Source organism: Coloeus monedula (genome assembly GCF_965178545.1).
Source record: "Coloeus monedula genome assembly, chromosome: 7".
Taxonomy (NCBI): Eukaryota; Metazoa; Chordata; class Aves; order Passeriformes; family Corvidae; genus Coloeus; species Coloeus monedula.
The window spans coordinates 13,414,302-13,435,048 of NC_138787.1; the positions used below are offsets into that span (position 1 = coordinate 13,414,302).

The 20,747-nt window shown below is 37.7% G+C and overlaps 1 protein-coding gene across 1 annotated transcript; it reads left to right on the top strand.

Annotated features, from left to right (window-relative positions):
- Positions 1-1,522: 1,522 nt before the first annotated feature.
- Positions 1,523-19,654, top strand: DYTN (dystrotelin; the record flags this gene model as incomplete). The annotated part of the gene is made up of 14 exons (XM_082284824.1): positions 1,523-1,667; positions 3,718-3,792; positions 4,741-4,930; positions 6,959-7,044; positions 7,579-7,667; positions 8,315-8,386; positions 8,734-8,897; positions 9,728-9,839; positions 12,031-12,176; positions 13,781-13,949; positions 15,624-15,694; positions 17,750-17,909; positions 18,537-19,008; positions 19,551-19,654. Exons 1-14 carry the CDS (start codon positions 1,622-1,624, stop codon positions 19,652-19,654), a joined length of 1,956 nt encoding a protein of 651 aa, XP_082140950.1. The 5' UTR covers positions 1,523-1,621.
- Positions 19,655-20,747: the final 1,093 nt, after the last annotated feature.

A 20,747-nucleotide genomic window follows, 5' to 3' on the forward strand; every position in this document is an offset into this window, starting at 1 on the left:
TAGGTTATGCATGCTGTATAACTCAGTAAGTCAGTGGGTCTGTTCTTATTTGAGTGAGCAAATTCTAATGAGTTCTAATTTAAGTGAGTTTAACCTGGATATTTTTACATTCATCCCATCCACTTTCTTTATTTTATGTACCTCTGGTACAGAGAAAAAAAAGGAAGCAAGCTGTGTGTTTTTAAGTCTACCTTCTAGTTTGCTACATGTAGCTTTCACTAAACACTTATGTTTAATTCATTGCTCAGCGTCTTCTGATTTCATTGACTTCCATACATGGACTTTTCTGTCAAGCTATGCAGGGGAATCTACTACTGCAGCTATTTTAGGAGCAATTGTGTAATATTTTCGTATATATTGCATATGAATATCTATAGGCAAAGTTACATGCCTGTGTAAATGCTGGACAGAGCTGGAGTCTTGCAGAACCCTTAGTAAGGAGGAAAATAGAATAGTGGAAAAGAAACATAGTGGTATTGACTTCGGTAAAAACTGTGGCATTGTAGTCTTGAATGAAAAAGACTATTAAAGCAAATCTGTGTCCCAGTATTTTAAATATCTAAATTTAGTTTGTGACTGAAATTTAGGGACTGAAGCACAAAGTGGAGCTTTCACCAATTAAAATGGTGAGAAGCGTATTTATGGTAGACTCAATAATTTTAGATCATTGAATATTTATGCTTTATAATTGACCAGTGTTCTGTCATGTTTATGACAAATGATCAATGATTCTCACTGAAAAAATGTAAGATGTGAACATTTGTTTAAGTTCAGATTTAACACCAAATTTATTATTTAAGGTTTAGATCATTTCCAACTATCTAATTTTTATTTATTTTAGCAAACTTTCCCTTTTTTCTCCACAATAAGTCATACAGATGGCCTTTGGAATCTTGTGTGACTTAGATCCATTATACCTTGTGTTGTGCAACTGCAGTGTTAACTGAAAGATAGTTACTACAGTTAATTCGTATTTATATTTCTGTGTTTGGAGATATAATATAGTTTAGAGCATTAGTGAAATAAATCCTGAGGGGAGACATTCAGTTTCCATTATTACAGGGACATAACTACTTTTGCTTTCAGAGTTGTTTAAACAAGTAGATTCATGGTTAAGTTTCCTTTTCCCCTTCCTTATCAGCTCAATAAGAAAGAATGTCAGCTCAGCCTAAAAACTTTAGTTCTGGTTGAAAATTTTAGAAAATACATGTGAGTAATTGCAATCAATTAATCTTGGGAAGAGTCTGGTGTAAAGATATGCCCTCTGTGCCCTGAAATTGTACACTATGGATCATGTAGTAATCCTGCATGTGAGCACCAGACTCTTAATAGTGAAAGATCCCATTTTCTGTACTTAAAACTGTTTTGAGGATTGGTTTTGCCCTGCTACAATTTTGCAGTTACTTGAATTACTCCTATTTTGTGCTGTGGAGAGAGCTTGCAGTTTGCTGGCATTTCTCTGCACATGGCACCAAAACTATTTTGTTTTATGTAATTCTGTTTAATTTAATTTCTGAAATGCATCCAGTAAATTGTTCAGATTAAAAGGTTTAATTTGAATGGTTCGATATGTCTCTGTCTAGAATATGTGGTTTTACACTTTGGTTTGTTTTGTTATAGAATGCCTAATGCCATCTGTTCATTTCAAATGGATCCAGACTTGCAGGGTAAGGATTTTTCTTATTTTTTCCCAGCTTTTCTCAAAAGGCATTTCTGTATCTTTTTGAACAGAAACTACTGAATTGTAATGAAATCATGCCACCTTGAGAATCTGTGCTGTAGCACGTAAATGACAAATTACACAGCTGTGATGTCCTACCTTTATTGTTGGATCTGTCCTGGCACCTTCCTTGCCATTATCACATTGGCTTATGGAATGGTCAGGCACACAGGGGCCATGTTCCCTAATTTGTAATATATGCTAAAATTTTTTCCCATATTCTGGAATAGGCATGAAGGATGGTCATACACTCCCTTTTTGAATGCAAAATCTCAGTGTATACCTCATCTGCCACAGAGCAAACAGCTCAAAATGCAGAATAGCAGGTAACCAGCTGAAGATGTCAGGAATCAGCACACTCTCTATGTGTGTAGGAGCTCCTTTGTCAGCTTCTTAACAAAGGGCATTTATGCTTCTTGAGGTGAAATTTGACCTACAGCAGAATGATTACATGCTGGTTTTCTGTCCAAAGGGGAAGCTCCCTTCCCCTTCATGAGAAATGAAAGACTTCGATGTCCCTAAATAGCATCTCATCAATAATAATTCTAAAATGCTTTGTATTTTAGTTGGGATTTTTTTTCTTTGCTATTTCACTTGTGTGCCCTCACAAGTTAATTCTGGAACTGTGCTTGACAGGCACAGAATGCCCTACTTTGAGACCACGTTTTGTCTGTAAGGGTGGACTTGAATTGAGTAGCAGATGGCTACTGAAACAGATTCCTTTCACTTAGAAAATCATCCTGTGCATGGAAGGTGTTTGAGTTGGATCATGTGTATATTTGTAGCATTTGTATTTGAAAATAAGCATTTGGAACTTAATCCATAGCCTACTGAAAACTGTGGGGGAGTTGTTCTGTTGCTTTCAAAAGGGCTTTGGATCAGTTTATGGAGGAAGGAGAACTGATGATGCGTGGAAGTCAAAACTCATTTTTCACGTTGTATGACATGCTACTCTACATCTCCAAATAATATCACAAAACATAGTATGACAAGAGCAGGACTAAACAGATGGTATAGCAATTACTGGCATCTTTCTATAGCTTAGACAGCATCTGGGAACCAACAGAGCCCATAATTTGCTGGCTATTAATATTAATCTGGTGTATGTGTTGGAAACCATTGCACACAGTTTGGCTCGTTTCCAGACCAAACAGGTGAAGTATTTTGTAAGTTATTTCTACTCGTTTATACATATTTGTTGCTTATCTTTAACCTTAATCTACTGTGTGTAACTCTTCTCTGAAGTACAGGGAGAAAGAGTCTGAGGACAGGAGGATAACTGATAAATCCCCTTCTAGTTTCTGAAGTTTAGTGAACAAGCCTTTTTTTTTGGTCTTGAAGTTCTAGGTATGTATGTAAAGTATCAGGTATAGGTCATGGTCAGCATCTCTTAATTTCCACTCAGAAAAACGTCCTTTAGTGACGTGAAAGAGATAAACTGAACTCATATAAGGATATAAGGATATGGGATTTAGTCAAGCAGATTGAGTGAGTTTGCTAAACAGAGATGTCAACAGTCATTTGCTCTGGTAAATGGCTTGTCTTCTTCTGCAAGTGTCCCCACATGTTGATCTTGACAGATTTGTTTAGTGCTTGAAACAATATGCATCCAAAACAATAACCCTGCTGTGCAGACTGACAAACTGTTCCTTGTAGAAGAGCATCTCTGATCAAAAAACCTGTTTACCTGAAGAAATACTATTTCTTTATGATCTTGGCTAAAAGTATGTGCAGTGCGTAACCTCATAACCCTTGTTCTGCTCCATGAATAAACTTGATTCCCAAAGAAGGGTCATGTCACTGTTTAAAAGAGGACTGTTCCCCCACAAAGTTATTTGAAAAAAAAGAAAATGCTTCCTTTTTCTTCTCTTTTTTTTTTCCCCCCAAATTTTCCTTCAGAGTTTTGATCAACTCCAAACTCCAGATTTGGTTGGTTTGATTTTTAGTTAGTTTTGAATGAACCACTCTATTGAATGTGTGTTTGTTTTCTTTCACAGAGGCCTTCAATGATGTTCAGAGCTCCGTATACAGAACAGCCCTAAAACTACGCTCAGTACAAAGTCTTTGCCAGTGTTAGTAGCCAAAGAGAATCCTGTGCTTTTACAGGGAGGAGAATCTGCATAAAATTTGTGTTGCTGTCACCATGAGTTATTATGCTACTTTGCTCTCTCATTTTCCACCTTAGAATTTCAGAATGCACTATGAACACGTAAGATCTAGATACTGCTTCATACACAAATTGCTTTTTTCCCTTTTGAATGTCGATGGAAATACATTAGTGAAATTCTAAAATTATGGGAGAATCAAATTATTTTCACAATCTGAAACACTGCTATGTAGACATCACTGACAATTATTAATCTTTATCTGTATATTATTATGCTCATGAATAGTCAAATTCTGTGTTTCTTAGGAGCTGATTTATTGGAAATAATAATAGCTTATTGAAAATGCATTGACTGGACTATAGGAATTAATGAGAGCAAAATAAAATATGATAAACCAGAAAACTCCTGGTTAGTATTCATTCTCCCTCCTGTCTTTGAAGTGAGTGAGAATTCACTGCAGGCAAAGAGTTGTGCAACAAAGTCCTGGTCACCTAGCTCACTTTGAAATTACTGGATGTAAATTCCATATTGAGCTAAATTTCATTGAAATCTTGAATTTTCCATTTGAAACAGTCTGTTGCTGAAAATGCCCAATATTGCAAGTGAGGTCATCAGGGTAGCACAGAGAAGGTAACTAGTTTGTTGGCCTTGGACATATTTTTTTCATTTGGGGATGCTCTTCTATGAATATATTTATCATGGTCTCAGGCCTGATATGGTTGATCTGCCTGATGCTCTGTGTCATTGTGGAAGTACCAATGCACACAGGTACTGGTTTTCTTTTTATGTTGTGTACTGTTTTAGGCTTCATTTTACAGACTTGGTTTATCTAGGTATTTCTAATAAATTGTCATGCTTCCATTCATGAAAAGACAGGGATCCTCATTCATTTTTTCCTCGATTTTCCCACAGTGGATTTGATTGATGTTTCTATGATTCAGCACATCCTATCAAGTGAACAAAGCCAGATTTCTCTGAACATGCAGCAAATCTCTAGAATGCTGATGAAACTGTTCCAAAGAGCAAGATTAGAAAAACCAGGCCAGGTAGATCGAAGAGCTGCTGAATTCACACTGAGCCTGTTGGTTGCCATGTATGACAGGTGAGAAGAAGAATAAGTGCAGATCCATGGTGAAGTACCATAGAGTCACAGAATGGTTTTTTGGATGGGACCTTAAAGATCATTTAGCTCCCACCCCAAGTACTGCTAGACTAAGTCTGTTTCTACCACTCTTACACCATTTCTGTGTGAAACTCTCCCATTTTGATTGGTTTTGCTTTGTAGAAAAACTGGGACTAGTTCAGCTGTAGGAATATGAGGCACAAAGCTGCATCAAAAAAACAGTGGTCAAATGTTTCCAAAACTATCTGGAAATCGAGACTTCTGCCAGTCCTTACTGACTTTTTTTCTGAATAGCTTTACAGAGTAGGTCTTCTTCTGACTTCCAAGACATTTTGATACACTCCTGAAAAAGAATCCATATTTGCCTCTGGAGAACAGTACCCATGCACAGTTCAAAAATTTGCCAGTCACTTTTCATTATTAATTTTTTTCTAGTTTAAAAAGTTCATCTACCAATTATGAAACAAAATTGATGTTTCATAACCAAGCTGAGCAGCTTAGTGAATAGCAAATAGTTTCTGAAAATAATAAGGAAACAGCTCACAGAATGTATTTTTCTTATGTATTGTTTGTGAATAATGAGTTAATTCACTAAAGGCAGGATTTGTTTGTGATTGTATCAAATTTAAAAGAGAAAGACCAAGTTCATTGTGCAAGTTATTTACCACAGGTGAAATTTATTCCCTTCTACATCAGAGCAAAGTTTTTTACTGAAAGTAAATGAGATGTAAGTGGTCTGCAGGACTTTCCCTTGAATCAATACTCATTACTAATATGATCGCTACTGCTTAAGGTCCCATTTTATAAAATTTTTTTGTACTTAGAAAAATCAATTAATGCTAAGAATAAATGGTGTATTAAGAAACAAAGCTAGAAATAGCAAGAGTATTTTGTAATTTGTGTGCACTGTAGGGAAATATTTTAGAAGAGTCTTCTTATCAGGACTCTTGATCTTTTAGTCTGTTTTCTTACGATGGTGTCATTTTGTTTTGCTGCAATTTCTTTTTTAAAAGAAATTTCACAAGTTTCTTGACATGTATATAAGATAGAAAAAGCTTCTTATAATTTTCTTATCATGTCTTCTCTATAGAGGGCTATTCTCCACTAATAACACTGGAACGTATTTCATAGGAGGAGCACTTAGGAATTTTCCATGTTTGTGTGGTAGTTTACTTTATAAGCTTACGTGAACATCTTAAGGGAGTTTGAATGTATACTTTAGCTTCAGTCTTGGAGTTTTTTCTTTGAAATTTCTAGAAAAGCAACAATTTCCCATGCAGCTCATACTTTAGAGATTATATTGCAGCTTTACACAGTGTGGGTTTATCTAAAGACTCTTGAAGACAGTTGAAGCTTTGAAAAAGTAATATCTTAAATATAGATTTCCAGGATTTCCTGATTTTTGGTTTCCGATTCATGTCCGCATTGTCTTTACAAAAAAATAATTTTTTTTTTTGTTAGGTGCCTATGTCACAAAATTGGAGTCTAAATTAATCTCCATTATTTATTATCTAACAGTCAAAACTAAAGTCCTGCTCCTGCATATATCCTTTTGATTAAATTGAGTTTCAGTGAAATTAAATGTAATCAGCCCAAGAGAAGCAGATCTGGGGCCATAGTGGAGCTTCCTGAGATATATGCAAAAGTCAGATTGCATCCTTTATTCACTACTGCATTTGGGAAGGCTTTCCACAAAAAAGAGCAGAATTTTTTTAAGACATACATTGTACATGTAAAATTACATTTTACTTGGAATAAGAAGTCTTTGAAGGAGATGGTTTTTTGTTTTATGATTGCATGGTATCTTGGAACAGTTAACTCTGCAGTTATGTTCAGTGACAAAGGGTTTTAGACAAAATATCTTTGAAATGTTACGTCAGTTATATTTATACATATAAAAGGGTACCTATTTTGAACTTTTCTTCCGACATAGAAATATTCTATTCTTTAGATGTTTCAGTTTTTATATTCTCAGTGAATGTAGTATAACTTATTTCATTTTCCTAGATCTGGAACAGGGTATGTCAAAACTAGATCTGCTGCAGCTGCCTTAATTTCCCTTTCAGGAGACACTCTACTGGCTAAATACAGAGGTGGGAAATGTATGATTTTATACACTGCCTGAATTATTGAACATTGAGGAAAATTTCTGTTGTAATTTTTTTACCTTAAAAGGAAGTACTGCTCTACCATGCAAAAAGTAAATTATTTTGACTGCTTAGTTGTAGAGAAGGCTGTAGGAGAATAATGCTTTTCAATCAATGTCTGTAGCTGTCTTTGCAATAAAGAGCCTCCAAAGAGGTCATAATAAAGCTTAAGATAAAGCAGAAAAGAACAGAAACCCCATAGTTTTAAATTAGCAATTCACGATTTAAATAGAGCACTTCTTGTATAAACATACTTAAATAATTTTCTTAATGTTGTGAGGATGAGTTCATTGCTTTCTTCCTTGCTTTCCTTCTCTTTCCCTCACCCTAGGGAGAAGTATGGTCACAGCAGTTGCTGAGAGCCTGTTAGGTACATAATCAAGTGTAGTATTTGGTAGACTGCAATTACCATAGCAGTTTGAAGATAGCTTGAAGACAATTCAGGCTCTGCTAGGATTCCAGCTTTTTTCTTGTTTTCAGCTTTCTTCCAGTTTTATGCTGTCCCTGATGGGAATGCGACCTTGATTACCCGCAGTGCCCTGAGAAGCCTGCTAACAGACTTAAATCAGGTAATGTCACTGCAGTGCTGTTACACAACGGATTTTGAAGGAGTGTACTAACCTAGGAGAAAAAAACCTCATGATTGATGACTGAAGTTAATAGGACACTGTGGACATAGGGAGCTACCATGCAAAGTAGCAAAAGAATCAAATTCTGTCCCTTTTCTCAAAATAACCACTTGCGTTAACAATGCCTCTGTGCCTTCACGTTGCCTGAGCTTACAGGTCCTGGAAACAGCTGGGTACAACTGTTCCTAAAGCAACTCCAAACTTCAGATGTCTGTACTCACTAGAATAGCTTGCAGTTGCAGCAAGTTGCCTTAGCATACAGGTATTTCCAGCTGAACTGGTGCTGAAAATGGAGTCTGAAAACGACCTCTGAGATTCAAACTCAGTGTCCTTCACTATTATAGTGTGGAAACATAGTATGTTGATCTGTTACAGTAAGTGAGTTGGAAACAAATAGTTCTGACACACCCTGAACTATGAAACGGCACACTGATGGTATGAATATGAACGACTTTTCTTCAGAACAGTGTGTAAAATGGCATTGCTATAGATACTTCATCGTCTGTGTGCTGTCACCATCGTAGCAGAGCATGATGGGAACATCTGTTTTTTACTGAGGTGTTTCTGAGCCTTTCTTTTTGATGTAGATCCCAGCCATTGTGGGAGAAGGCTGCACTCGGTCTTGTGTGGAAATTGCGATTCATGACTGTTTCCATGGGGTGAGTGAAATTCTGATGTCCTGGGAGATTATTCTGAATGTTGCTGATTGATTAAAAACTTCAAGTGTATCACCACATAATATCCCCAAGTATCTACTTTTAAGGAGCAGGGCTGATCATCAGTCTCACAGTATGGAATGATTTGTATCTATAGAAAAGATGCTCAGTAAGATACTACTGAGGACTCTTGCATTTATTCCAAAACCTTTGGAACCCAGTAACATTTTACATGAATGGAAAAATCTATGCTAGCAAAATCCAGTATCAGAGCTTTTATTAGGGTCTGTAGATGAGACACCAGTTTTTTTCAAGTGAATGTATGAACCTGAGACATGTATTTTTTCTAGGTTCTGAATGCAGCTATTGTCGAAGAAAAATTCCTGTCCTGGCTTAGATCGGAGCCTGCTGTTCTCCTGTGGCTCCCTACATGTTACAGATTATCAGCCACAGAAATGGTTTCTCACCAAGCTAGATGCAGAGTCTGCAAGATTTTTCCCATTACAGGCATCAGGTGTGTCAGTGGTCTTTAGCATCCACATAATTAGTTCTTACCATTGTTTGCATACTTTACAGGTTGTAACTGATGCACTAAGCAAGAAACTTTGGACGTAATCTAATTTAACCAGGAAAAGAGGGAAAGAGAGAATGCTACAGTCTAGTGCTCAAGCCTTCATCCTACTTCTCTCTAGCTCACTAGCACAGGTGTGACTATGAAAACTTGCTGAAGGTAAACTGGCAGTCCAAAGGTAAAGCAAATTAAACCTCTGTATCTCAGTTCTTTTTCCTGTAACCAGTTGTATTAACTGGCTAGTTAAGTTTTCCATCTTAGCATCTTGGTCATCTAAGTAATGGAATAAAATGGCATAATGGTATAAAAAGAACACTCTCCGTTACCTTCTGACCAGAAAGCTCAGGAAAGCATTTTACTGTTACTGTATTTTCATTAACAGTAAGCTTGCAGGTTTAGTTTCTTGCATTTTTAGTTTTTTGCTTACAGTTCCATGAGAGCAGCAAATAGAGGTAAGCTGGTGCATAAGAAGCATATGAAGTTTTAACTGCATTCTCAAAAATTGGAAATGGTGCTAGAACAATGGTTTCTTCCATGGACTGCATTTCAATGCAGCAAATAAATAATATCAAAACCATTGGTGGGTTCAGAGAATAGTCCACAACCATTTGGACAAAATAACCTGAGTTCCGAGAATGCTGAGGAAAGTCATTACTCTAACAAAGATGTGTCTTTTCCAGAGCCCAGGGATCTGGACTTCCAGTAATCAAGGTTACTTACACCAAGTTCTTACTTGCGGGGAAGTAAATAAAGCCTTTTGTTTTCCCCCACAGGTATCGCTGTTTAAAGTGCCTCAATTTTGACCTTTGCCAAGCCTGCTTTTTCACTGGCCGTCTCTGCAAACCCCATAAGAGATCACATCCTGTTGTGGAACACTGTGTGCAGGTAGAGTCCCATTGTACTGATTCATTTCTGTGTTGAGGTTCTTCACATAGACAAGTAAGCAGTAGATTCTTGAACTACATTCACTATAATTATGTGTGTATTAGCCATGATGGCCATGACATATTAGCATTAGTAGTCTGGGAACAGTGAGACAGGAAAAGGAATAAAGCAGGCTTCTAACTTTAGAATGAGTGGTTTTTTCTGAAATAACTGGATAGAGCTATGAAGTATCCCAGTGCAAGTCTTCTTGTTAAGGAGTTTTATGGCAAATGGGTGTGTATTTTACTGTATTCTGTGAGATATGGCAAGTTTTCTGTTAGCAGATAATCTTTAAGCCTGTGAAAAGTCCCCTCAGTGTCCCAATGCTCCTTCATCCCAATCCCAATGCAGATTCATTGAGAAATTAATTAATCCTAAAGTTGGACAAACTCCTGCATGAAATGTCTTTCTTTTTCTCTCTTTTCTGAATGTCTTCAGTTTTTCCACTTTATTGTAAACTTTTCTGACTCATTTGTCTCTGTCAGTTAGGGATACAGGACAAAGAGGTAGCATGTGCCCAACTAAGATCACATACTTAGACTCCGTTACAGGGGCAACTTGTGCTATCATCACACTAGTGGCAAAGTACAACACTGGGAATTTGTGTTTGGAAGATCAGCTTCTCCTTTGAGCAGGAGATTCCAGATCTTGTACACAGCAGCAGATGGGGTTTTTGTGGCTCTGTATGACAGTATCCTTCTGTTCCAGTAAGTGAGCTGAAAAGCACTTAAGGAAGTTCCACTAAGCTGTACTTCCTGGTCTCCTTCTCAATCCTCTGCAGTTAATGTGAAAGATACCTGGGTAGTCAGTGTCTACACTAAAATTAAAGACTGTTAGACTGCTCCTGTAGTTACCCTTTGTCTGGGGTAGCATTAAACTGTTGTTACTTCATTGCTCTCTTTCTGAAAACAAAACCCTATTGCTAACGCTGTGAGAAATTATATCTGGGTGCTCAGTATCTGCATTAAAAATAATAGTTCAGTCCCCCAAATATTGTTCTTCATATTCCATCTGTGAGAAAGTAGCAGAATCAGATGTTAACTAATCTCCTCATCTAGAGATTTCTAAGTAGAGACATTAAAATTAATGTGAATGGAGAGTGAATGGGAGTGTGTGTTTGTGGGAGCACCAGAAGGAAGGGCAAGAGAGATAAAGCAAGGCAGGAGATGTTACAGCCTGGATTGCAGCCATCTTGTTGCTGCAGTATTGCAACTGAATCACTGAACTTCGGCTTCCTTTATGAAACCCTAGTCTAACACTAACCCTGTAAATATTACTTTATAAACCAAATATTGCAATACAGGCCAAAATCTATACCAAAATTTAAAAGATAAGCTACTCACTATGACAGATAGGATTTTTATATCTGTTGTGTGGGACATAAAGTAATCAGCAGTAAGTTGCTATCCCCATACCTTCCACTCTTAGCAGATGCTGTCCTTGTCTGGGTAAGTTTTCACACTGCCTTTGTCAGGGATTGAGCTGCTGAGTGGGGGTTTGAGATATCTGCACTGTTTTTCCTTACCGTGCTGACACCTTGTGGTAATGTTACTACCACGTTGAGAAGCCCTAGGAGGGATGTGGTGTGTTTTCTTTGTGTTTTCCTCTCAGTCTGTCAGGGCTCACCCCATGTTCTGCAGCAGTCACCTCCTGGACCAGAATTGGTTTATGTCATCCAATAATACAGCTACTGAGTTTAGTTGTTGTACATGAGCCTGACACTCCTGTGATAAATGGATGTGTATTTTACTATATTCTGTGAGAGGAGGATGTGAGCCATGGAAGACTATATCTACTAATGCTTTATACAAGTATAAAAGTATTTCTTCCTTAGATATTAGTCAGCAGAATTATTGCTGTGACTGTGAGCTTAATCATTGTAACTACCAAAATCCTGTGTTAGGCATTTCCAGGCTGCCTGACTTTTGTCCAGGCAGTGTTTTTCCTAAAGGAATTGGATCTGCTCTTGCCTGTGGTCCTGCATCACCACCCGCCTCAGCTCCTCTTCCAGGGCTCAGATAGCAGCCATGAGCCTCGTCAGATGGTGAAAAGGTGGACCTTTGCTTTCTGCCTTTGCCTTGGACTGTGTCTGCTTCTGGGCAGTACCTCTTTGAAAATTCCCTTTCTTCTTTATTATCCCTCATTCCAACAGATGTCAGCAAAGGCGAATGCAAAGCTCTTTCTCCGCACCATCAGGAACAACCTGTTTCAAGAGCGCTGCAGAAGAAAGGAGGCTCAGAGAAGGACAACTCTGGAATCAGTGGAGGAGAGGCACTTCCTTTCTCACAAAAAGACTTCGTGAGTTTCAGTTTCAGATGAATTTATAATCTCTGAATGTTAGGCTGTGGAATATTGCTTGTTTGTGTCCTTTGAGTAAGGGGTTTTGTTATGACAGATACCATTGGTTTTTCATTATTTTTCCCTATTAAAAGGGGAAAAAATAACTGAGAAGTTGCTGCACATTGTTCTGTAGCTTAACCATGCTGACAACCTAATGATCAGTTATCTTATAAAATACAACCTGCTTGTGTCTTACTTCCCTACTTCCTTATGTTGTCTCTTTCACTCCATTCCATTTCTTATACTCAGTCTAGGGTCAAGCATTGCAAGTATTTACTACCTTTCACAACTGCATGGGTTTTTAAGCACCTCCTCTGTGACAAATCCATTGGAAATTAACTGTGAATACTTTCTACATGTGACCCACAGTGCATTCACTGACAGGCATTCTACTCAAGTCCCACTAAATTGGAGGCCTCTGGAACTACTCACAATAGCAAGCAACTGATCTCACCATTCCTCTTCTTTCAGACCAGTTGTTTCATGTCCTTTGGTTAATATTTAAAGTTATTACTGTATTTCTACTGATCACAGTGTTTAATAATGAGCATTATGTTGAGATTTTTCCCAATAGTTTCTCCCTCCTTGCTATGAGATTTTGGTTGATACTTAGGTGTAGAAACTGAAGGGAATGATCGTAGGAGATTAGCAATACAAACATACAAAGGGTGAGATTCCTTCCTAGTTGTATAAAGATCTAGAAAATGTCTTGCATCTGACACATGTTCTCCAAATGAGGCTTCAGTGAGACTGAAATAGGGAAAAATGGTCAGTCCTCTCTAAAATAATTAATGTCATCTTTATGTGAAGGAGGAGAAAAATCTGTTTATAAAACTGGATTGTGCTACTCTGGTAGGTTTGCAGTTAGAAAACAATTTTTTGTATACTATAAGACCAATGGATGATAGTTCCAGTGATCCTCATGGAGAATATTATTTGTTTGAGAATATTATATGTTTGTTTTTTAGAATGTGGTGAAATGCAAAACATCTTTCATTGCTAATATTTCCTCTCTTGTATTCAGCAACAAAACAATATTTAATCATTTTGAATGTAATTCAATCTTTCTGGAAGAAATCAAGATTTCTCTTTAATTCTGTGGGGGTTTGCTTATCTACTTTTTGGGTAGCAATGAGACAAAGAAGAATTTGAGGTTGCTGTTACAGGTGTCACTGTGGGGCTGATAAATATCTAGCTTTTCCTAGCATCGAATGGACTAAACAGCAGCATACTTTGCTAGTTTTTGTAGTTGAATTTCCTAATATATTTAACTTTTGGCTATAGGAAGCAAAAAAGAGAAGCAGCAAATTGCAGAGACTAAATGGGTGGAAAGAAGAACCTGTTGCTGAGATTCTGTTGGGGGAGGGGAATTTGTTTTCAGGAATTTAATTCTTTCAACCAAAATATGCCAGCAGGCATAGGTAAACTTTGTGTCTTGCTTAGTCAATAGCACATCTGTCTGTCTATTTACACTGCATTAGCTTTATTTGGCTCTTCCTGGACAGCAAAACCATGTGAGTCCTGATCCTTTCCCTACTCATTATTTCTCTGTTGGTATACAGTCCTCCTGTGGAATTCAGTGCTTCATCTCTACCCGGTCCTGAAAATGTGTCTTTCCCAATGGACAGTTCTGTCCCAGAGTCACCCATGTTCACACCTGAAAACAGGACTGTAATGCAGAGGAGTGACAATAACAACAAGACATCAGAGCAAGGCAAGACAATAGCACAGGTGAGCAAAACATGAAGCAATAATAGTGCTAAAGCTGTGAAGAAGACCTAGCAAGTTAATTATCTAATTGCCTTCTAATTCCAATGAAAATGTTATGGGCAGCTTCACTTTTCTGTTAATTCCTCACTTTTGGAAAAAAATGTGGAATCTGAACACTTAGTGAAGTTTGAACTTGGTATCTTCCCAAGATTATTGACTAACTCCTTGACTTCCATGACCTTCAGAAGCACCTGTAAGAATATTTGCTTTGGGGTTTTTTGAGTTGTTGTAGAGTAGCATGTTAATATCTAGATGAGTCTGGAGTCCTCTCGCTGTTCTGACAGTAAAAAAGGCCATCATGTCTTCCTACTGCAAGCAAATGTCAAAGAAGAATGCCTGAATTCTTATTAGGCTCAGGCCATTTTTGTTACCATGGAAATAGCAAGAGGACAGAATGGGTGCTCTTAGGATAAACCCAGAGCAGTGTCCACTCCAGCTAAAATAGCTAATGCACAAAAGGTCTCCATTAATCCATTCCCAGGTTCCCTCCATAGAAACAATGCTAAAAAAGTGGGTAGGACAGTGTAGCTAAGAATAAGTACATAGCAATTTTTTGTTTCTATATTTTTTGAGAGATTGGTAGCTCTGCATTTATTCAGAATATAGGAACACTGGTTGTGTTCAAACCAGTTTGTGTCATCCACTCATCTTGTTCTTCCCAGGAGCCAAGGGGTGCAGTAACAGAGAGCTGGCCCCTGTGTGTCAGGTCACTCCTTTGGCTGCTACTCCTGTGCTGGCCTTTGGAAGACCTGTCTTTTAGAACTCTGTTGCTCAGCTCAAGATATAGTGCCAGCCAGCAGATATCTGCAGGAGAAGTTGTGGGCAGACATTGCTTAAACATAGAATTTTGACTGTTGGCATTTGTCATTTTAGAAAACAGCAGGACAGGACTTGCATCCCCGTGCTGGGATTCTTTCAGGTGCATTGCTCTCCTGTTTTTTTTCTCTCTGGGCTGAGAATTCCTTTTGAGCAGTTTTATACTGATTTCCAAGATCTTATAGTGCAGATTATTTCCACTTTGATTCAAAAGATGTGAACAGTAAGTCTAATGCTTGCTTTTAATAAAATCCATGAACATGGAGGTCCTGGGTGATTCAGCTCTTAGTCTCATGATTTCCTGGTGGCCCTTGTTCCTGCCCAATTTATATCATGTCTCAAAAGTAGCTTAGCTGGAAAGTGTTTGTCTCCCTGACTTCTGGTTCCTGTTCCCTGCATGGTCCAGAGAATGCTACTTCCATCTAAGTCCAGGAGTTTCTCTTCTGTCTTCTACATACAGTCTCTCTCTCCATCTCCTTGTCTCAAAGCAGTTGTGGGACTTGGGAGAGATTATTCCCAGATCAGAATATTCCATTTTATAGAATTTTTTAAGGGTATGGATTTGTTCTAATTTCAAACAAATTCTCATACACTTAAATTTGTCATAGAGCAAAGAATTTATTCTATAGAATAAATTTTCCAGCCATTAGAAATACTTTAATGCATCTGTTGATTGTAATACGTTAGATTTAAAAAGCTAACTAGTAAATCTGTAAAACACACAAAATCCAAAATTTGCCTTACACTCTTACAGTAAAACTTGCATATAAAAATGGTATTGCTGATAAAGTTATGAACAGATACTTCTTTTTGTTTTAGGCAATAGCCTCTTTTGAAGCAGATGTGTTAAAAATGCACGAATCCATTAAAAGCATTCAGAGTGACAGCAGGTAGGTAAATGCAGTAGTACACTGACTGAAGACTGGTGGGCAGTGCTGCACCAGCTGGAGGGCTAGAAGACAGATGATTTTTCCATACTTTGGAGATTTTGAGATTTAAAAAAGATCCTATCAAATGAGGATGAATAGTGAAAATTCAGCAACAAGAATTTTTTGATGGAGATCACTGAAAAAACAATTGCAAAGCAAAACATTTTGGTTTGCATTCATCAGCATTTCTGCAACTGCTAGTATATATTTCTAAAAGTAATTTTTAGGCAAAAAGATGTTCACATAAAAATGTCAGAATAGCATACTTTTTCAAATTTTTCTCTGAATAAGGCTTAATGAAAACAAATTTCATAATTTACATGAAGCTTTTAAATCAAAGTAGGATTTCTTCCTAAAAAATATGCTGTACATCGAATAGAAATTAATAGGCTGAATACAATAACTATTGGTATAAAATCCGTAAGAGTTTATCACAGAAATTCCTTCTGATATTCAAACCTTCGACACTGTAAAATGTTAATTCCTAAATTAAAAATTTCTTGGGAGGCTTGTTTGCTTGGGTGGCATGACGGGGAGAAAGTTGGTGTATGAGCAACGATGCTTACCTCTTACTTGCATTTTTGCCTTCCACTCCTTCATTTTTGTAGTTGTATATAAATGTGCTCTCTAGATAACCATGCCTATGACCACTGAAACTGATGGAATTACAGCAAAGTGTAGAATTCAATCCTGAATCTACTCTCTTTATTTCCTTCAGTATGTTTAGTTCCCTCTGTTCCTGTTCTGTTTCATTCTAAGTATAATTGCTGCTCCAAATTCACACTAGGGCACTCCAAGATTAGAGCTAAACAACTGCAGTTTCATTTTAAGTCTGTTTTCACTTAGAGAGATATGGCAAAGATCTTCAGTTTTCATTTAGATTAGCAATCCTTGAGAGGATATTTGGGATGCCTGCTCCTATAATGCTGCATCACCCTCTGACCCAGAGCTTATCATAGTACTGGGTGAATGAATCACATTACTCATGGGAAGCTCTTTATTCTTGTTTGTGGACCAACTTCCAGCATTCACATGTCTGTTCACAGAACTGGGCTCTGAGTTGAAGGAAGACAGCATTTTACAGTGAGGAGCCCTTAAATGTTGTCGTAATGGACCACTGTAGTATTAGTTTTAATTTTAAATGGTCTGACTTGCTGTCCCATTCAGACAAATCTTGCATAATTCAAGTGAAACTGATGGGGCTCTTGTCTCTAAGCCAAAGCATAACCAAAAGAAAGTGAATCAGATGAACTTCTGAATGTAACTAAGCAAGGCAGATAACTATTTCACATCTGTGATATGAAGAAGTTGGGTTTATAATTGTAGTGTTAACAAACTTTACTGTCTCTACCTCAGCCATGAGGAAAGCAAAACTATTTTTACCCTGACTTCTTAGAGAAATCACAACTAGAACAGAATTATGGGTGGTATTTTTGTTATGCTATGCTCTGAGTAGGTAATTTCTAAATCTCTGTGTGCATGGGAGGGGTGGTACTTCTAATTGCAAAAATCGCAGTGTTTTTTCAAGGACAAGTGGCCTGTGCAGAAGCTATTGGTATAATCAAAGACACTGCAGAGAATACCACGAGCAAGAAAAATCTCTATCAAAGGGGTAGAAGCTACTTTTACTTCATTGTTGCCCAGGCATGTAATGGGAATCTTTTGCAGGTCAGGGATTCGCTGTAAGTAGTTTGCTTCTATACAGAGGGACTGCTATTGTCTCTCCTGTTGCAGCCACCTTTGTGGGAAAGGTAAAACCCCAGGATGCAAGGTTCAGTCCTGGCCATAGTTCCACTCAGCTCTCATTTTTCCTCATCTAGAACACTCATATTCTTGCTAACTCCATGGATACAGTCAAGCTCCTGAAATATTGGCATCTAATCCCAAAGCTGACAGAAACTTCCTGAACTAGTAAAGGGATAAAGTTTGTGCTAAAGCGTTTGCTTGTTTCTGTGACTGCGTATATTTGTGTATGTGTGGTCAAGCAAAAATCCCACCCTCCTGTATCTCTGGTAGGTACATGAAGAAGCAGTTCAAAAAATGGAAGGACAAAATGCAATTTCTTCATAACTGCCAGGAAGAAAAAAGCTGCAAAATACAGGCAAAAATCCAAAGACTGAGAGTAAGCCATGAAAACCTGCAAATGATGCTGCAGCACATGAAGGAGGAAGTAAAGGTATAGTGATAGGTATATCAAGAATCATCACAGCTACGAGCCATTATTGAATACTAACAACTGCTTTTCCTGCAGAACAGCACTCTTAATACTATTTCATGCACCTTTCACTGTATTTGCAGTCATCTTAGGCTCTTCTCTTCAGAGAAAGCGTATAAGGTCCTTGCAGTAGGGATTTTCTTGTCATTCTGTGTGTATCTGGCATTAGCACAGATATCCATGTTAGGATGTTTAAATACTACTGCAGTGAAAATAATGAATATTCCAATAAGAATGAGAAAATGGTGTCCAACAGAAGTGTTAGATACTTCATTGCTGTCTGTTCTTCAGAGAAGAGTCAAAGTGCTGGCATTGAATAAATAAAATGTCATTTCTAATTTCTGTCTTTTACTGGGATGTAATACAGACATCTTATAGAAAATATTTTGTCTCTTTTCAATTGTAGTGATTCTTATCATCACAATTATTTCTGAGATTCTTGAAAGGCCCTTATTTCACAGAAAATGCATACATATTTTCCCCCTGCAGCATTTTTGTAGCACTTTCTGCAATGCTGTTTTAGTACTACTGGCTAACTGAAATATCAATTATTTTCACAGTGTATTTTCTGTGTTTTGTCTATTGTAGACAGTGTTGCAGTCATCAGAGAATCCTTTTGCACAGTGTCATAATACAATGCCAAGAAATCCACATGTTCTGCTGGAAAGGAGAATGCAGGGTGAATTAAATCCTGCCCAGATAAGACCCACTTCCAGAACACATGCAGAATGGAATTCTTTGAATCCCCCAAACCCTGTAAATAGAATGCAGCTTTTACAGGCACCTGAGGCTTCCACTGCAGTTGACTTTATGTTCTCAGATGACCCACTGGAGTCAGTGTCCCTGCGGAGTGACAAACACTTTATGGGACAGCAAAAAAAAGCAAAAGAGAAACAAACATATCTGCCTAAACTGACAGAAGACTCTCTCAGTGGAATGAGGAATACAGTTCTTATTCCCACTGCAATGCAGATACTACCTGATGAGAAGGAAGTCAGAGAGGAAGTGGAACTGCTAATGATAAAACTGAAGGATACGTTGTCTCTCCAAACCCGACCAGGTATAAGTTCTCCAGTCATCTTGACACTGTCTTCTTACCTTCATCCAGTTTACTCCATAATATTGTTCATTATCATGTAACCCTCAGAGAAACTCAGAATCTTGCTTTAGCCTTTGTAGTATTATTCTATATGGTAAGGTAGAGCATATTCCAGATATAGCCCCTAATGCTGGACTGATTTGGAACTGGATGAGTCAAAGCTCCTAAGAGGAAATCAGTCTTGGCAGTCAATTAAGGAGTGAACTTGAACTGGTGAGGGCACAGAAGGTCTTTGCTCTTGCCACTTCTGTGACACTGTAACTATAACTCTAATCCTAGGAGACTTCCAGCAGTACAAAATCCCTCTGTAATCAATGGTCTTACACAGCAGAGCTTCATTCAACACTCAGGATGCCTCACTTTTGATATGAGGATGTAATAAGGAATATGACAGAAAAAGCTGGTGTTTCTACAGAGTTATCTTAGAGATTTATGAAGAGTTTTCTTGTGCTCTGGAAGCATCCAAAAGCTTGGAAAGACTTAAAATCTGTTCTACTTTTCAGCCCAACAAACTGCTTTGCACCAGGAGTTCTTCTCTACAGCTGAGCATGTTTGCAGGTCCTTTTCTGACCTCATCAACCAAGTAATTTCACCAGCTTGTAAATGACAGAAACTACCATTCACCTTACAACTTCACTGAACTACTTAAGGTAATTGATGCCACGTCTCTTAAAAGAGACTCTTTAAAGTGTCTCGGATGCTGCCTTGTAATAACACAGCATGACAGATTTCTGCATTTACTGACTTCACCAGGAACATTTTGGAGAGCTGTGTCCCTTTTCTGTTGGTGGTTTCCAGCTCCTGTGCTGTGGATTCCTCAGCAGTGCAAACAATTGCTCATTTCTCTCTCTTTAGCTGTTGATATGCCATGGTCGAGTTACTTCCTTGGAATGGTGTATTTCTTGTTGATGCCAGCAACAAGGAAAACGTTTTTCCCTGTAATGTACAGAAGGATTCTGAAGATCCGAGAAATGGAAATTATTCAGTACCACTTCAGAGAAAAAAAAAATATAAAGTCAGTTACTTACTATCACTGTTTTGCAGGAGGTGCATAAAAGTAGTAAATAAATAAATTTGTATATGCTCAAAACCAGTTATGGTTCAAGAAAATTTGCATACTTTTAAGGATTTTAGTTATGTCACAGAAGCTATACCAGCTTTCCAAGAAAGAAAATACTCCTAGTTTTTACAGAATTTTTTCTGTGATTACAAAGAAAATAAATTTCACTCCGGTGAAAATAAAATATTTTGGAAGCTCTGGGAGCAAAGTTAGGTAAATTATATATTCTGAAGCTTTTTTTCATCTATAATCAAGCAGTGTTTAGGATGATGTGATTGAAAAGGCTAGTGAAAAGCACAGGGCTTAAGAAAAACTGCTCAGCAGAACTCCACATAGAATTTCCACATGGATTTTCCTTCTGTTGTATTTTTCAGGAGTTATAATCATCAAGATAAAGGGACTGCCTGACTCATTAAAGAGGCTAGAAATCTTGTTTTCTGTTGGTAGCACCACAGCCATCTTCTTGAAAGACCTTACACTGTGGCAGTGAGATTAATGAACATTCCTGGTTCTTTCTGCTAGTTTTGGTCAAAGGAGGCCTGAATTACACTTACTGCAAACACACAAGAATTTACAGCAAGAAGTAATGGTATGCTACTGGAAGCTAACAAGTGGTTTGTCTCTAGCAAAGGAACTGTAA